We start from the raw sequence: 16902 nt of genomic DNA on the forward strand, positions 1-16902 counted from the left end.
CCACAATGGTAAAAAGTTCATTATATATTGCTCATCTCATAAGGGCATTGCCAACAGAAAAAAAGAAGTTATAACCTCCCCGTAGTCTTCCCTCATCAGGCCAATAACTGAGTACAATGCCCTTTTTGGTATGTACCTTTCCAAGCACCTGCAGCAATTGGACATACCACAAAGGTTCCTCACAAGGAAAATACAAGGTTTTCGGCATATGACCTATGTGGAACGACTGAAATCACTGTCACTGTCACTTTACTCTGTTTCATACAGACTACTCAGAGGTGACATTTGCCTTGAATATAAGGCAATCTCTGACCCTGCTTTACAGGAAAAGCTGCATATCCACAAGTCAAACGGTACATGGGTTACTTGCTCTATAGGTCTTAACCTGGTATGTAACATTAATAGAACCTGCTGGAGGGACAGACTTGTCTCCCAGAGGTTACCACACCTTTGGAACAGACTCCCACTTCATGTCAAACAGAGCACCTCATTGGCTCTCTTCAAAAACAATCTGGACGACTGGATGGGTAACCCAGGGATCACCTGCGTCCCTCTTGGACAGAGGCAATAGGTGCTGAGCGTGGAAATAAGGGTAGAACTTGGCTGGGCTTGTAAGGACCCTAGGGCCATTAGCTTAGTAACACCCTATGATCCTATGCAATCTGGCAGTGACTGAATCCTCAAAACCAAGAGTACCTTCTAAGGACAGAGCAAGAAGCATCTGGTCTACACAATGCTTCAGCTGTATCATAACTGCATTCAACTGAGTGTCTAGCTACTTGAGAAGGGACACAACCTGATTTTTTTTTTAGGTCAGAGGCTGGAAGCTGTAAAAGAGCTTGACAGGCCTGTGAAAAAAAGGCCAAGTAATACCTTGACATGCGTGTTTGATAGTTTATAGCACTGAAAGCCAGTCTGGCAGACATGTATGCCTTCTTACCTAGTCTTTTCATCATCGTACTCTCCTTATCTGAAGGAAGAAGCTTAGAAGATGGTAACAACCCAGAGGATTTGTCAGAGGCAATGGATACCACAGCTGGATCAGTTGAAGGAAATTCATAAAGGAATTTGCAGTTGTCAGGCACCTTGTAAAACCAGTCAGGCCTTTTAGAAATAGGTGTCTGTGAATCTAGGGTCTTAGAAGCAGAGGAGAAAGTGTCCAAAAATGCTGGAAAAACAGGTGGCATACCAGAAGGAGATTCCATCTGTAAAAAGTCATAATACATTTTTTGGACCTCTGAGACCTGAGAGCAGTTCCATTTAAAAAATTCTCACAGCTTGTTAATGGTCTCCCCCAAAAGGAATCTCTTCCGCTGGAGAATCTGCACCATTGAATTCCTCCTCAGTGGAAGTATATTCTAAAGGGGATGTTATTTGTGTAGAGTATGTCAAGGAATCCTCATCAGATAAAGAGTCATCATCAGAGAACTCCTGTTCCCTAACCCTCCTAACAGGAGAAAAAGTAAAAGAGGGAACAGAAACAGCAGTGGAAGGCTCAAGAGCCATCAAAGCCTTAATCAACCCCTGAGAGAATGTATCCAAGTCAGACTATGAAGAAGTACGGGCCAGACAATGCTTTTTTTATTTACTTTTATTCTTAACATGCATTGTGACCACATGATGACCACTTGAAGAACCAGACATAGGCCTGGCTTCAGCAGCCGACACCTGGATCTGTTCCCTAGCTGGAGTAAGAGGTATGTCCCTGGACTCTTCTAGCACTGTAAGCCATGGTTTTTCCTGCCCATCCGAAATAGAGGACTGCACTGCCTCTGAGGATGTGCCTAGGTCAGATTCTTTAATGGTTTCCCAAGGTGATACCCACCGAAGAACCAGACCCAACCTTCAAACGTAACTCTGGGTCTTCACTAACCTCAAGGGATACATCAGTGCAACAGAAGAAGATTCAAGCTTAGGCTTTCTGACTTTCCTCTTCAAAACTGGCTCGGCCAAAGGACCCACGGAACCCCTCCATAATGCCCTGAGAGAATCAATAATTAAAAAGATTAGCTAAGTAAAGATCCAAAGCCGAAAGTCGGGTTTGCAATGTCTTTGGGACAAAGGCCTGACAAATAGAGCAAGAATGATGACCGTGTTTCTGGCCTAGACAGAAAAGACAAAGACTGTGGCTGTCCTTATGTAGAATTTGTCTTCCACACCTACACTTCACTTCCTTGATGACATGAACTAAATAAATAAGGCAGTAGCAAATAAATAAATGCCCAATGGGTCAGTTATCAAAAAGCTGGCAGCAAACTGACGGACGAGTCAAGCATTCCGTATGGGGGCAAAAAAGTTCTGAGGATTGTATATGCAGACGTCGTTTTACAGCTGACATTTGCCAAGCCATACTTGCTACGTCCTATGTACCTGCAGTAGCTAAAAACTGCTGTATGTTGGCCAAACATCTGGTCACTTGGGCAGAGGATCTTCCATATGTAAATAATACTGCAACACTGAATAGAAGGACATCAATGGCTCTACTCTTGCACATTTCCAGGATAAACACCACTTCAGCTTTTCATATCAACAAACTATTTTTCTTCATTCAGGATCCTACACCCCACAACTTGTGCTGATACCTGAACATCTCCCAGTCAGGTAGACAGTTTTATGACCGTGCTCACCCAACACCTCTACACTTCTAATATAACCTTTACAATAGCTATCTCTCTCTGTATGTATATATATATATATATATATATATATATATATATATATATATGTGTATATGTGTATATGTATATGAAGCTGCTATCTACACTACCTCTCAACTACAATATTAACAACTTCTGCACTACTTTGTTCCTTCCCTCGCCTCCATTTCTTTGGATTCCTAAGCACTAATCATATGCTGTATTATCTATGTGACAAACCCAGTAATACACCTCTTCAAATGTTCAATGCTCAACATCTACTAATACATAAGTATTTCATATGAACGTAATCTCATTAACAAATGAACATGTAATTGTCAATGTATATTACTTAATGTCTGTTCATGTATATTACTGAATGTTTAAAAATGTTTGTAATATGTTGGAGCTTTTCTCCCCGACCCACCACTTAATTCTTTTTTTGACTAAATCCAGCCAGACAAACCCCGTACAAAAAAGCAAAATAAATAAATAAATAAAATAAAATAAATGGGATGTTGCTGGGATTGTTGTGGAATGAAGGGTTCCAAACTATTTTAGTAGTTTGATGTTAACCTTTTAAGTATCAAGCTTAAGAATTTAAGAGAAACTATTCTCTGATACAAGGGTACATTACAGGATTAAACAGCCTTGACAGATATACCCTGGATGAAATGATTTGAGATATCCTGTAGAAGGTAACACTGGGAACTAAGGGGTAGATTTTCAACATTCAGTTGTTTTAGGGAAACAGGCCTGGCATAGGATTTACAGTTAACTAATACAATGTTAACAGGAAGGTTGCAAAGAAGCACATTTTATACTGTCAAGGACTAAAATTTATTATTAAATGAATCCAGTTAGCAATGCTTTCTTCTTTTCTGGGGGTGGGTATTTGGAGTGCGTGGAACAAAAGGAATTATAACGAGAGCTGAGAAAAAGAGTATTGTAGATTGTACTTACAAAGGGGTCCTTATAGCTTTTCTAAAAGTCTGGCTCTAAACGGTTAGAGTTAATTGGAAAGTACTTTGGAATAATTTATTATCTACATACAGTCTTAAGTCTTAATAGGTCCAAACTTAAAAAAAAAAAAAAAACTTCAGGTTGATTTCACCAACAGACTTACTGGTGTTATCTCAAAAAAGTAAACAGTCCCTGCTTCTGCTGCTTAAAACTTATGAACGGTCTCTCAAATGGTCTCTGGTCCAAGTCTTTAAACACGGGTTTTGCTACCATGACTTTTACTGTATTTCTAGTCTCTCCATGATAGCCCCATCTCAGAACAGATGCAATGACCTCAGTCCATCCCTCCTTCACAGAGATACACTCTAGACTCCTCCTTCCAACCGATGCAGATTTATACATGCAGCCACTCTCAGTCCTATTCCAGATATGCCCCTTAAATCGATGGTGTTATCCTGCACTCTGTATGGCACCTTATTACACATGAGGAATGTAAAACAGGTAGTTTTCCAATACAATAAACAGGTTTAATCACTACTGCAGATTTCACAGTCATTAGCACACAAAGGTATGACTGTTGCATGCCAAGTTTAGTATTTCGCTGGCGGTAGCCACCATGTTATATTACAGTGTGAAATGAATGAAACTGAAAAAAGGTGGGAGCTGAAGTATGGATGGAATTCAAGAAGGGAGAATGTGATTTGGGCTACTGGAAAAGTTTAAGGTTATGCAGTACATTAAAAGAATGTCTGCAGCTCTTACACGAGATTAACTGAAAGTAGTTTTGATTTAAAAATAATATTACTTATATAGAGAATGTTATGGTTAGCATATGGTATTTCTCAGTCTTAGGGTAAATGCATAAATAGGATGAAGTTATTCTAATAAGTGGGCTTGGTTAAAATATGCTCAGCTATAAATATTTTTGGCACTACTCTACATGACATTACACTTTTAATGATCAGATTTCAAAATTAATGCTATGATAACATGCCGGACTAAAGGTCACTGTCTTAATAATTTAACTTCAGTGGATTCATTCATAAAGATATTTAAATGACTTAAAGTACTCGATTAGTAAGAAATTAGAAGTTATGTACTTACCATAACGTTCCATCTGAGTAGGTGTATTCATTTGTCTGCAACCTGTGGGTTATGGATCCGATATCGGATCCGAACCGGCATGGTTTTCCAGCTATGGATCCGAGCTCTCAGCTCCTCCCCTCACCCATAATGCCCTGCTCTCCCTACATGACCTCAGATCGAGTTTGCCATAAATCAAAATACCCTAGAAAGGGTAACACGTAATATGCAGGAAACTGACAAGGCCAGGGGGATAGGAGGGCGGGATGGTTGCAGACAAATGAATACACCTACTCAGATGGAACATTATGGTAAGTACATAACTTCTAAATCTGAAGTAGGAGATTCATTTGTCTGCAACCTGTGGGACAGAGTCCCCAGCTACCTGAATCTTGGGCCGTCATGGAAGGATATTCCGAGCACCACGGAGCCAAAGGATGCTCTACCTCTAGATGTAATATCCAACTTGTAGTGGGAAATAAAGGTATGAGATGAAGCCCAAGTGGCTGCTGAACAAATATCATCCAGAGGAATCCTAGCTTTAAAGGCCGCTGAGGTAGAGACTGACCGGGTTGAATGGGCATGTACTTCCTCCGGTGCGGGCCTCCCAGAAGCTTGATAAGCCAATAAGATGCACTGCGAAATCCAGCGTGATAAGGAGACTTTGGAAATTGGTTTACCCAAATTGAATTTAGCAAAGGAAATAAACAACTGGTCGGATTGCCTATGACCAGCTGTCCTGTTCAGATAAAATCGAAGTTGCCTGTGAATATCTAAGGAATGTAGCTTGTATTCACCTTTGTTTTGATATTTAGGAAAGAAAACAGGGAGGTTAATGGATTGATTAATATTTGCTTCAGAAGCTACCTTAGGAAGAAAGGACGGGTTGGTCCTGAGGTATACACGGTCCGGATGAAAGACCAAGTAAGGAGGCTTGATGGATAAGGCTTGAAGTTCTGAAACTCTCTTGGCCGAGGTAATGTCTACTAAAAAGGCCGTCTTGAAAGATAAAAATTTCAGATCTACTGTGGCCGCAGGTTCGAAGGGGGGAGCGGTCAAGGCCTGAAGAACCAAAGAAAGGTCCCAAGGAGGAACCACTTGCTTTACAGGGGGTCTAAGAAGGAAAGTACTTTTTAGGAAGATCTTACACAATTTGGCAGACATCAGTGGACTGGAGTCATGACCAATATGATAGTGAGAAATTGCCGCCAGTTGTACTTTGACCGTGGAACTGCTGGCACCATCATTAAAAAGAGTGGTTAGGAAGTCCAGCACCAGAGGAAGGGGAACTGTGAAGGGGTCTAGACCTTGCCGCTCCGCCCAAATGGAGAACCGTTTCCACTTACTGCGGTAAACTTTCCTGGTAGATGGTTTATGAGCCGCTACCAGGATGGCCCTAACGGGAGACGAAATACCGGGAGTCCTGATTAGGAGTGGAACTGGAGCAGCCAAGCAGTTAGCTTCAGGTTGTCCAGATTCGGGGTTGATGGATGGGACGGGTGAGATATCAGATCCGAATGGGATCTAGAATCCAAGGTGGATTCACTGAGTGAGACCTTAGGAACGGGAACCAGATCTGTCGAGGCCAGAATGGGGCAATGAGAATCATTCTGCACCCCAACCGAGAGGCTTTCTGAAGAACTTGGAGCATCAGAGGCAAAGGAGGGTAAGCGTAAAGAAGACCGGGGGGCCAAGCATGCACCAGTGCGTCTCTTGGCGTATCTCCGGGAGGAGGGATTAGAGCGAAAAAACTGTCGCACTTGGTGTTTGAGGGAGACGCAAAAAGACGGCAACAAGGAGTTCCCCACCGTGCGAAGATGCGTTTCGCTACTTGAGCATTGAGAGACCACTCGTAAGGGAAGAGAATGGTGTGACTGAGCTTGTCCGCAAGGATGTTGGACCGACCCGGAATATGCGTTGCGATGAGAAAGCGGTTGGTGGAGATTGCCCATTCCCACACTCTCATGGCTTCTCGACAAAGAGGGTAAGACCTGGTTCCCCCCTGTTTGTTGATGTACCAGATGACAGACATGTTGTCCGTCTGAATTGCAATAGTTCCCAAGGGAAGAAAAGCCTGTAGTGCTTGCAACGCTAAGAGCACTGCTCTCATCTCTAGAACATTGATATGCAGTAAGGTCTCTGAATCGTTCCACGTGCCTTGGACCGTCCGGCCTGCAAAATGCCCCCCTCACCCGAGGCGGGAGGCGTCCGTGGTCACCGTGGCGAGAGGGGGAGAAGCACAAAAGGGGCGGCCTCCGTGGAGATCCTGTGAGTGGAGCCACCACAAGAGGGACCGCTTGCAAGCCTTGCTGATAGCAATGGGATGATGCATAGGAAGAGCAAGATAAGACCACTGAACTAGGAGTGTCCATTGAAGGACCCGCATATTGAACCTGGCGAGAGGTAGAAGAGCTATCGCTGCTGCCATGGACCCTAGAGCCCTCAGGACCAATTCCGCCGGAACTGAGCTGGAGTGGAGGATGGCCCGCACCTGGAGCTGTAGATTCTGGACTCTGTCCGCGGTGAGGAAGGCTCTTAACTGTCTCGTGTCTAACCTGGCACCTATAAAATCTATGAATTGCGTAGGGGCTAGGTTGGATTTTTCTGCATTTATTGTGATGCCCAGGTGGGGAGCTATATGGAGAAAGGAGTCTCGCGCCAATAACAGTAGATGCCTTGTTGGGGCGGTGAGAAGCCAGTCGGCCAGGTATGGGAAGACCTGTACCCCCTGAAGCCTCAGGTGGGCCGCTACCACTGCTAATACTTTGGTGAACACCCTGGGGGCTGTGGTGAGACCAAAGGGAAGGACCCTGAATTGGTAGTGACTGGCTCCCAGCCGGAAGCGAAGAAACCTCCTGGAGCGTCTGTCCATTAGAATGTGGTAGTACGCATCCTTGAGGTCTATAGAGCACATCCAGTGATTTTCTCCCAGAAGGGGGAGAATGGACTGCAAGGTAACCATTCGGAACTTCTCCTTGGGAACTGCCAGGTTTAAGAGTGACAGGTCTAATATTGGTCTTAGGTCCCCCGTCTTTTTTGGCACTAAAAAGAACCTGGAGTAGAACCCTGATCCGATCTGGTCTGGGGGGACGGGCTGGATGGCTCTTTTCTTCAGCAGATGGCCAATTTCTGCCAAAGCGGCCTCCCACTGACCGGGTGGAACGTCGGGGAGGGACTTCAATTTTGGGATGTGATGAAAAAGAATGAGGTATCCTCTGGATATGATGCGGAGGACCCAGCGGTCTGATGTTATGGACTCCCATGCCGCTAGGTGTTCCGAGAAACGTCCCCCGACTGCCTCCAGAGTGGAGCAGCCGGGCAACCCTTCAGGGCTGCTGCGCAGGCCATTCAGAGAAAGGTTCTCTGGACCCAAAGTTCCTGGGAGCCCCTCTGCCCCTGGGGCGGCGTCCTCCCTGTCCTCCTCTGCCACGGAAGGACTGGTTGTCCGGAGCGGGTTGGGACTGCTGCGACTTCCGGACCACATCTTCTTTTGGCCCTTTTGGTTCCTAGAATAGGACCTCTGGGGCACAGAGAAGCAGATTCCGACGGCAGACAGCGTCTTCCCATCCTTCTCGCTCTGGGTCAAAGTATCACGAACAGTTTTGCCAAAAAGGGCAGAACCATCGAAGGGAGCATTCGCGAATGACGCCTTGAAGGGCTCCGTGAAATCGCAATGGCGGAGCCAGGCCTGACGTCTAGTAACTAGGCCTACCCCTGCAGCTCTAGTGGCTCCCTCCGTAGCATGGGACAGCAACCGCATAGAGGAATTAGTCACGGACCTGAGAGTGGCCATACGGGTGGAGTGCAACAGTTTGTCCTCCTCCGACATGGACTCTGGGGGGTGCAGCGTATTCCTTGATAAGATCGCGCTGCATCCTGATCACGTGCCAAGTAGTTTAGCGCCCTCACTGAAAAGGTCGCTGAACTAAACATTTGCTTCCCCAAGCGGTCTATCATCCGAGACTCCTTGCTCGGAGGATGGACTGAGGGACTTTCCTGGGCAAGTTCCCTCTTGGTGGCTGCAGCCGTCAACATGGCATCTACCGGTGGCCCCTTGCTCCAGTGGGCACGGTCTGCCAGGGGACTAAGGATGCGGTCTGGCCTTTTGGGGATTGGCTCCACGGTGTCCGGTTCCTTCCACGCCCTGGTGGTAATTAGGTCCACCAGGGGGTCGGCAGGAGGGGACACCCAAGAGGTAGACGGGCCCGCTTCAAATGCCTCCAAGAACACGGACTCGTCCGAGGAAGACTTGGGGGCAGACCACCCACCCCTTATGCGAAGCATTTCCATGATGTCTCCAAAGGAGACATCCTCGGGGGGTGATCTTGGGGAGCCTTCCTTCCTCCAAATCCGTGTCTTCTGTGAGAGACTCGGGGGAGTCTATGTGCCTCCTTTTACACGTATGCTTGCAAGGTGCATCCTCAGGGGGGCTGTCCGAGGAACCCTCGCAAGCGGTGTCCTGTTCCAATGGAACAGCTTGGGGCAATGGAGCGGGCTGTCCCAGTGGCCGGATGATGGAAGCCTGACCCAGTGCAGATGGAGCGCGGGAAGGAGCCGAAGCAAGTGCCGGGAGTCCGGAAACCCTCAACAGGGCCCTCTCCACTACATCAAAAGCCGAGGGGGAGCCAACCTCAACCAAAGGATCCAAAAATCGGCTCCCCCTCGGATCCGAAGAGTGGATCGGAGCCGGCGCCGAGGCATTCGGATCCGAGGGGGCAGTGCGCTCCGACACAGACGGCGCCGAAGGAACACTAATCCCCCCGGATCCGAAGCTCGGATCCAGGCTCCGAGTAGTCGGATCCGAAGCACTCGAGGGCAGGGTCGGATCCGAAGTACCTAGTACTATCGGCGCCGACCCACCCCTGGCTCCGAAGCTGCTCGGCTCCAATCGCTCCGAACCCGGGTAGCGGGTCGGAGAAGGAGCTATAGGTTTGAAAAAAGGGGTCGAGCTCCCCCCCAGAGGGGGGGGAGGCAGGAGCACTCCCATCTGCATCTGGGCCTGGATGAACCTTCTCATCATCCGGTCCAGATCAGCATCAGATAAACTATATGTAGATCTCGACGAGGCTACCGAGGTAGGCCTTGAGTGCCTCCTCGATAGCCTCGATGGAGATCGGGTCTCCTCCTCCTCAGGTCCCGGTGAGAAGCAGACTGGAGACCGGAGCCGAGGAGGGGGAGAGACGGTAGACAAGGAGGCCGGAGGAGAAGCCCGCTTGGCAGGCGGGGCCGAAACAGAGGTCTCCGCCCGCCGCTTATGGTGCTTCTCTCTCTGGTCCTTTTTTCTTGCTTCCCGCTCCTCCAAACCACTAGACGGAGGTTGAGTCCCAGGTGGAGGAGGGGGAGCAGGGGAGGAGGGAACCGAAGACACGGTACCCCCTGAAGGAGCGGTAGCCGAAGCCGTGTCCGGGGGCAGAAGTCCCGCCAGGACCAGCTTCGACCTCCGCTCCCTCAATGCCCTGGGGTTGAACCCTGCACAAATGGAACATCCAGAAGTGAGGTGTTCAACCCCAAGGCATCAGCAGGAGAAAGCTTATGGCCACACTCGGAGCACTTCGAAAAGAAAGCCTTAGGGGCTTCAGACATTCTAAAGTTTTTTTTTTTTTTTTTAAATAATAAGTGCTAACTAGCCACAAAGAAAAAACACAGGCCCAAACACACACTACGCACCAGCGAGGGGAGGGATAAATAAAAGTTATAAAAGTTATTAAAAAACTTTAAATTTTTAACTTAAAAGATAGGGAACCTAACACTTCCACACAAAACTGACTAAAACTTTAAATTTAAACGCTTGTAAATATAAGAATAGACACTTAGCTGAAGAGCTCTAAAATCCAGTCTGGTCACCAGCGCGGCAAACTAGATCTGAGGTCATGTAGGGAGAGCAGGGCATTATGGGTGAGGGGAGGAGCTGAGAGCTCGGATCCATAGCTGGAAAACCATGCCGGTTCGGATCCGATATCGGATCCATAACCCACAGGTTGCAGACAAATGAATCTCCTACTTCAGATCAAGAGATTTATTAAATAAATTATTTTATTTGTAAATTTAACTTTTTAAAAAGTTATACGTTTGTTGACTGGGGTAGAGCACTGATCCCAATGGCCCTTTTTCAGGCTCAACTTTCTGTGCACAGCATATTCTCAAAACAAGTGCACATAGATAAATGTATACACACACATTATACCCTCATAAACACAATCACAAACACAGCATACTCTGCCCAATAATACACTCAGAAATTAGGCCATCAAGGAGTGACTGCAAAACCAGTGAAACTCATGGCAACAAAACCCATGTTTAAAGACTTGGGACAGAGACTGTTGGAGAGGCTTTTGTGTTAACAAATTTTCAGTATCCAAAACGGGCTGTTTGCTTTGCTGAGATGACATCAGTAACTCTCTTTCCTTTGTTGCCTCTTTTGCTCAATGATTTCCCATGTCAGGCTGAGGCATACTTAAATCTTTAGGTACTCTTACAATACCTCTTCCTACACCTAAGCAACCACTGCAGTTCCTAGAAAAGGGTAGCTGCACACTCTTGTTAATATGCAAACCCCCCACCCCTCAGCTTAATGGCATTGTATTTAGCAGTATCTAATATTTTCAGGAGAGAGAGGACATTTTCTGCACCATACGACTCAATACTGTTAAGATTTCCTCATTGGATCAACTATGAATAATCACATCTCATTTAATTGACACAAGATTAATTAAACCCAAAATGTTTAAACCTTGGGACGTTGCAGCTCAAAACAGCAGCAGTAAATGATACCAAAATGTTAAAAATTGGAAGGCTGCAACTCAAACCAGTGGCACTCCCAAGCTTGCAAAACACACAAAACATTTTTTTTCTTAACGGGGTAAAAGCCTCTTACACCTCTGAGCTACATACACAGATATTATACACATCTACACACACAGTCGCACACACTAAATCCAAGACTGCACTAGCTTGGAGAAAAGGGAGAATGTGAGACAAAACATTAACACTCACCTTCACAATCTTTTCTAGGTTTCACATCAACTAAATCAATCCCATGGCCTCACAGTTAACGATTTTCTAAACACTGCACAACTGCAACTCAATAAACAATAAGGATACCATCTTCTTCATATAGCTCCTGCCTACTCTGTCCTTCAGACATAACTTATAAAGCTCTGCAGGATTAGTCTAGGAAACCAAAATGCATCAGAACAATAAGCAATATCTGTAAGAAAAAGTTTGTCTTATGACAGCAATAAAGATAATTAATGTCTTGAACATCCCAGGATCACTGCAAACATGACAGCAATTACACTGTCATATTTTTATTAGGAAGACGTACTTTCCTTTTAAAATGGATGGTAGTGGTGTAATTACTCTAATCACCTGGATCTGAAACTGCAACAAAAAGGTACAAGTATTGACAGCCCACATATCATTTTAACACTTTCATACCTTTTCCGGGTCTTCCAATTTTGCGGATCAAATAACCTAAAACAGAAAAGGAACAACCGTTAAAAGAAATATAGTACAGCCATAAGTTTCAAACAGAATTGCTACCACCAAGCCAAATACTAAGAACCTGTTGGAGTTATTGGCATCAGGATTTCACCAGAACATTTTCTTAGCCAATGGCCATCAATAGATTAGTTAGGTCTGTAGCTACAGGCATATGCCAGGTTGTAATCACTATTCAGGTCACACTATCATCAACCAGTTAGTTCCTCATTTTGCATCAGTCAGGGCACAGATACACTTGTAAAGATTATGCCTGGAAGGGCGCCATTGGTGTGGCAGACTGCCCAGTGTGTTATGGACTCACAACAAGCTTACACAAAGCATTTGCATGTGCTTGCTCACTAAGATTTTGGTGAAGCTAAATATGAAATGACAGCTTTACAGATAGCAAATATAGCTTCCTGCCTGGGTTTAGTGCAGCCTGCTCTTCTCAGTGCACCGGGGCACACATTTACAATAGAACCCACACCACTGTATACTCATGAACAACTTCCAGGCTAACACTGGAAGGCACACTACAGCAATTAATTAATAACATATGTGGTGATGTCACCACTACTTGTACCAGATTCAAGTGATATGCAAAACAGAGCAGAAGTGATTTAATCACAAAAAAAAAATAAAACAGAACATGGCATACAACTCACCACTGTGTATGTGTACACCAACAGGTTAGAAATGGAAGCTATCAAACTTTGGCAGTTCAGATTATAATTAACATTACATTTAACCTGTACACTGAAATTTTATTCCTGAAAAGACCTCTCAATTAAAGCACATAATTTGCTAAATATGATATATACATAACAGACAGCTTTTTGCGAGTATGGCTGTTGAAATTCTGATTTACTTAAAAAATATAAGTAGTGGAAACAGGCTGGGATATTCATAAACATCCTAAGCAAACGCATACAGGTATTGTGCATACCACTGTTTGTAACTGATCCTGACACTGGCCTGATTTACAAAACAAAATCACATTAACGTCATTCTGCCCACACATGGGACTCCCCAACAATAAACAGAGTACTGAATCTCATGAAGAGTGCACACAGAGCCTTCCTATATGCTACTGTATGTTTTCATGTTCCTATGCTGTGGATTTTTTGATGGGAGAAAATAATGGTAACCTATTTTCTCCATCAATGGAAATATTAACATTTGTACATTCAGTAAGTCTGCACACAGACCAGTGTGCTTAATTTTTTGTAAGCAGTACTTTACTCTTAATGCATTCCTCTATAGGATGACTGCTATACTGTTGCATGTTTAACTCAGTTTAAAAACGTCTTTGTTCTTGGCAGTTATCATAAAGGAATAAGGTGCTGGGATGTTAATGAGCTGCTTCACATTACTAAGTCAATATGTTCTTAATACACGTATCGCCAAAGGAAACCATCAAAAAGCTTAGCCACATCACACAATACTGGTGGGAGACCAACAGTGTCACCCATTAAGCACATTTTCTCCACATAACCATGATGAAAATTTGCAGTCGCCCACCTAGATTAATTTTATATGTTGCTAGGGAAGTACTCTGCTTGACAGGTAAGGGCAGCCTATTCTAGAAATGGGAGGAAATACTGGGTTAGCTACCTACTATTTCATCTGGTACGGTTGATGTGATAGTGTAGGTTTGGGTCTCTAGAACAGATGTTTACTTTACCACTTGTTCTATTCCAGTGAAGGAGTTCAGAGTGCTGAGTCATTCATAGCATGGAAAGCAAAGCAGAGATCACTCCCCAGGAGACACTTTCTAGAGGGACACAGCTTTTAGTCTTAAGAGTAGCTAAGTGTACTGAAACCAGAGATCTTTTTGATTTGGAAACACTGAGGCAGAGGTATTTCAAGCTGGTTTAAGTGCTTGCTGAAGTACATGGTGAAGGATGCATTACATTCAGTCATGGGCCTAACATGGAATTAATAATGTCAGACTATAACTTCTCTGGACCATGAGGAGATACCACAATGCATAAGCTGTAAAAGGGTTTTCTAACCACCACAGAGACACAGTTGTCAAAGGAGGAGAAATATATACTAAAAAGGAGAGAAACAAGATAAAGCCTTGTGGGACATCACTAGTGGCATTTTTCTGACTAGAGTAAATACCCAGTAAAGGAAATGTGGTTCGACTCCTTCCGCCTCCATTTGCCTACTGTGCAACTCTTAGCAAGTCACTTAATCAGACTGTGCTCCTGGATCATCCTACAAAAAGACCTTAATCTTGCTTGCTGTATGAACTTGTTTATCAAAAGCAATGGGGTACAAACATAGAGGTGACGATTGAGAACTACAGCATCCCTTTGTGACTGCTCCTATGGAAGGATCAGTGCAAAGTAACTGCTGCAATTGTTGTTTAGCTAGGATGCAAACAAGTTGCAGCAAAGTTGGCCCCAGTGACTGAAAATCAAAGCGGTTACTGTTGGATTGAGGGACCACTCATGAGGCATCAAGACAGATCTGTCAATTTGTCTGTCAGTGCACTGGACGGCCCCAGGATATGTGTTATTAGAAGGCAGTGAGAACACATTGAGAAACTCACATGGTTTCTCGACACAAAGAGTAGGAGCATGGTCCACCTGGTTTGTTGATGTTCCAAACCATTAAGATATTGTCTGTCTGTACCAATATTACATCTCTGAGGAGGACTTCCTAAAAAGCCTAAAATGCTATGAGGACTGTCCTCATTTCTAAGACATTGGTGTGAAGGTTGATCTCTGTATATAACCAAGTGCCATGGACTGCCCGTCCCAATATGAAAGGATGGGTCCAGAAAGAACGGATGCCCTTCTGTCACTGAATGAGACATTATTCACCAAATGTATTGCCTGCAAATTTGAGTGAGTTGAATCCTGGCATAAATGTGATGATATCATGGAGTCCATTGCACCATTAGGGTCCACTGAAGCATTCTCGTATAAAACCTGGCTAGTGGCTAATGGAACCATGAGGATGAAGGAAGCCATTAGATCATGTAGGCACATAATTAGTCTCCCTGGTGGGGAGGGTTGATGGAGAACTTGAGAGTGGCAGTGAGGTCCCCAGGGAGAGCATGCAGGAGTTGGGGAAATCTGGTAATTTGCAAACTTATGTCCAAGTGGCTTCCAATGAATTCTATCCATTTAGTAGGCATAATATGACTTCTGAATAGACTTATCATGATCCCAAGGTCTTGGATCAGACGGAGCAAAAGATCCTGATGGTTTGGCAACAGGTCGCTCATAGGTTCATAGGATGATACTAGCCTACTGGCCGGGAGGCCCTTATAAACCTAGTCAAGAATTTTACTCATGTTCCCACAAAGTCAACACCTGTTTTCCCTGTCCAGCAGGGACACAGGTGGGATCCCAGGGGTATATTTTTTGCTTCCCATCCAGTTGTCCAGGTTGCTCTTAAAGAGGACTAGTGAGGTACTCTGCTTGACATGGAGAGTAAGTCTATTCCACAGATGGGGGAGTCACTGGGACACAAATCCCGCCAACAAGTTCTATTAATGTCACAGACCAGATTGAGACCTTGCGTGCAGGTTGCGTGAGTGGAGTTTGACTTACAGATATGCAGCAACTCCATCAATGCTGAGTCTGAGACAGCCATGTATGCCAGACACAGGTCACCCCTGAGCAGTCTGTACAAGACTGAGCAGAGGGACAGGACTTTTAGCCTATCTGTATAGGATAGGTGTTTGAGACCCTGGATTTTTCTGGTCAGGAACCTCTGTGGTCTCTCCAACTGCTGCATGTGCTTAGCAAGGTACATGCCGAAGGGAGCACTGTACTCTTACAGTACACAGTTGTGTACACTTAACATAAACATAGAAGTTAGAGTGTTTTCACTGTTGCAGTCATTACATTTGGGTTTTCTGCCTGCAGGTAGCCCTCAGCCAGCCTGAATACCAGAGTCTTGGAATCCTGTGTCGGATGCTGTCTCTTCATCCATGAAGTCTGGTTGTCAGGGGTATAAAACATGCAGCGGACGCCATTACATCAGTTGTTCTTGTGCTAGATGTCAGGTGTCCCCACAAAGGGAAGCAATTATATGTTATGTTACACCTCCATCAAAAAACAAATACACCAGAAAGCTTAAAACAAGAAGCAAAGGTAGACCCAAGAGAAATCAGGGGGCTGGAGGGAGGGTAACCAGGACTGCAACAGTGAATACACTCAAACATCTACATTTATGCTACGTGTACACAACTGTACTATATTCTCCATGTTTCACTGTTGCAGTCATTACATTTGGGTTGATTTCCAAAGCTAAGGAAGGGAGGAGGAAGTTAGAGAGCATTAGGGCCAGCTATTAAGCCCTGCAAAACTGCAGTGGCCAAACCAGCTCTGGATTTAGAAAAAAATAGGCATGTGGTAATGCTTGGTGAAGGTATGTACAAGAGCTCCAGGTAGCAGCTTCTATGATGTCCCTGGTAGGGATCCCTCTGAGAAAGGCTGTAGAGGTAGATGCAGCCCTGGTGGAATGTGATCTTTTCCCCATGTGGAGTAGGTTTTCCATGGTGCTTATAGCAGAAATGAATGCAATGTGCTATCCATTTAGAAATAGTTTGCTTTGAAATGGCCTTCCCCTCTGCCCCTGCAGCAAAGCCAACTAGCAGCTGTTCAGATTTTCTGAGAGGCTTAGTCCTGTCCAAAAAAAAAATCTAAGTTGTCTGTGCACATCCAAAGAGTGCAGAATTTGTTCTCCTTTGTTTTGTGGATTCAGGAAAAAGGTA

At 44.9% G+C, this 16902-nt stretch overlaps 1 protein-coding gene across 43 annotated transcripts in view; it reads right to left on the bottom strand.

Moving 5' to 3' along the window:
• LOC122809254 (titin-like) overlaps window positions 1-16902 on the bottom strand; it is a 3339665-nt gene that overhangs the window by 681999 nt on the left and 2640764 nt on the right. For all 43 annotated transcript variants that reach the window (XM_044080625.1, XM_044080596.1, XM_044080621.1 and 40 more), the window contains one exon: window positions 12120-12155. In XM_044080625.1, coding sequence (XP_043936560.1) covers window positions 12120-12155 — 36 coding nt within the window. The remainder of the gene's footprint in view (window positions 1-12119; window positions 12156-16902) is intronic.

This window comes from Protopterus annectens, chromosome 8.part0, assembly GCF_019279795.1.
Source record: "Protopterus annectens isolate FY-2018-M chromosome 8.part0, PAN1.0, whole genome shotgun sequence".
Lineage (NCBI taxonomy): Eukaryota > Metazoa > Chordata > Ceratodontiformes > Protopteridae > Protopterus > Protopterus annectens.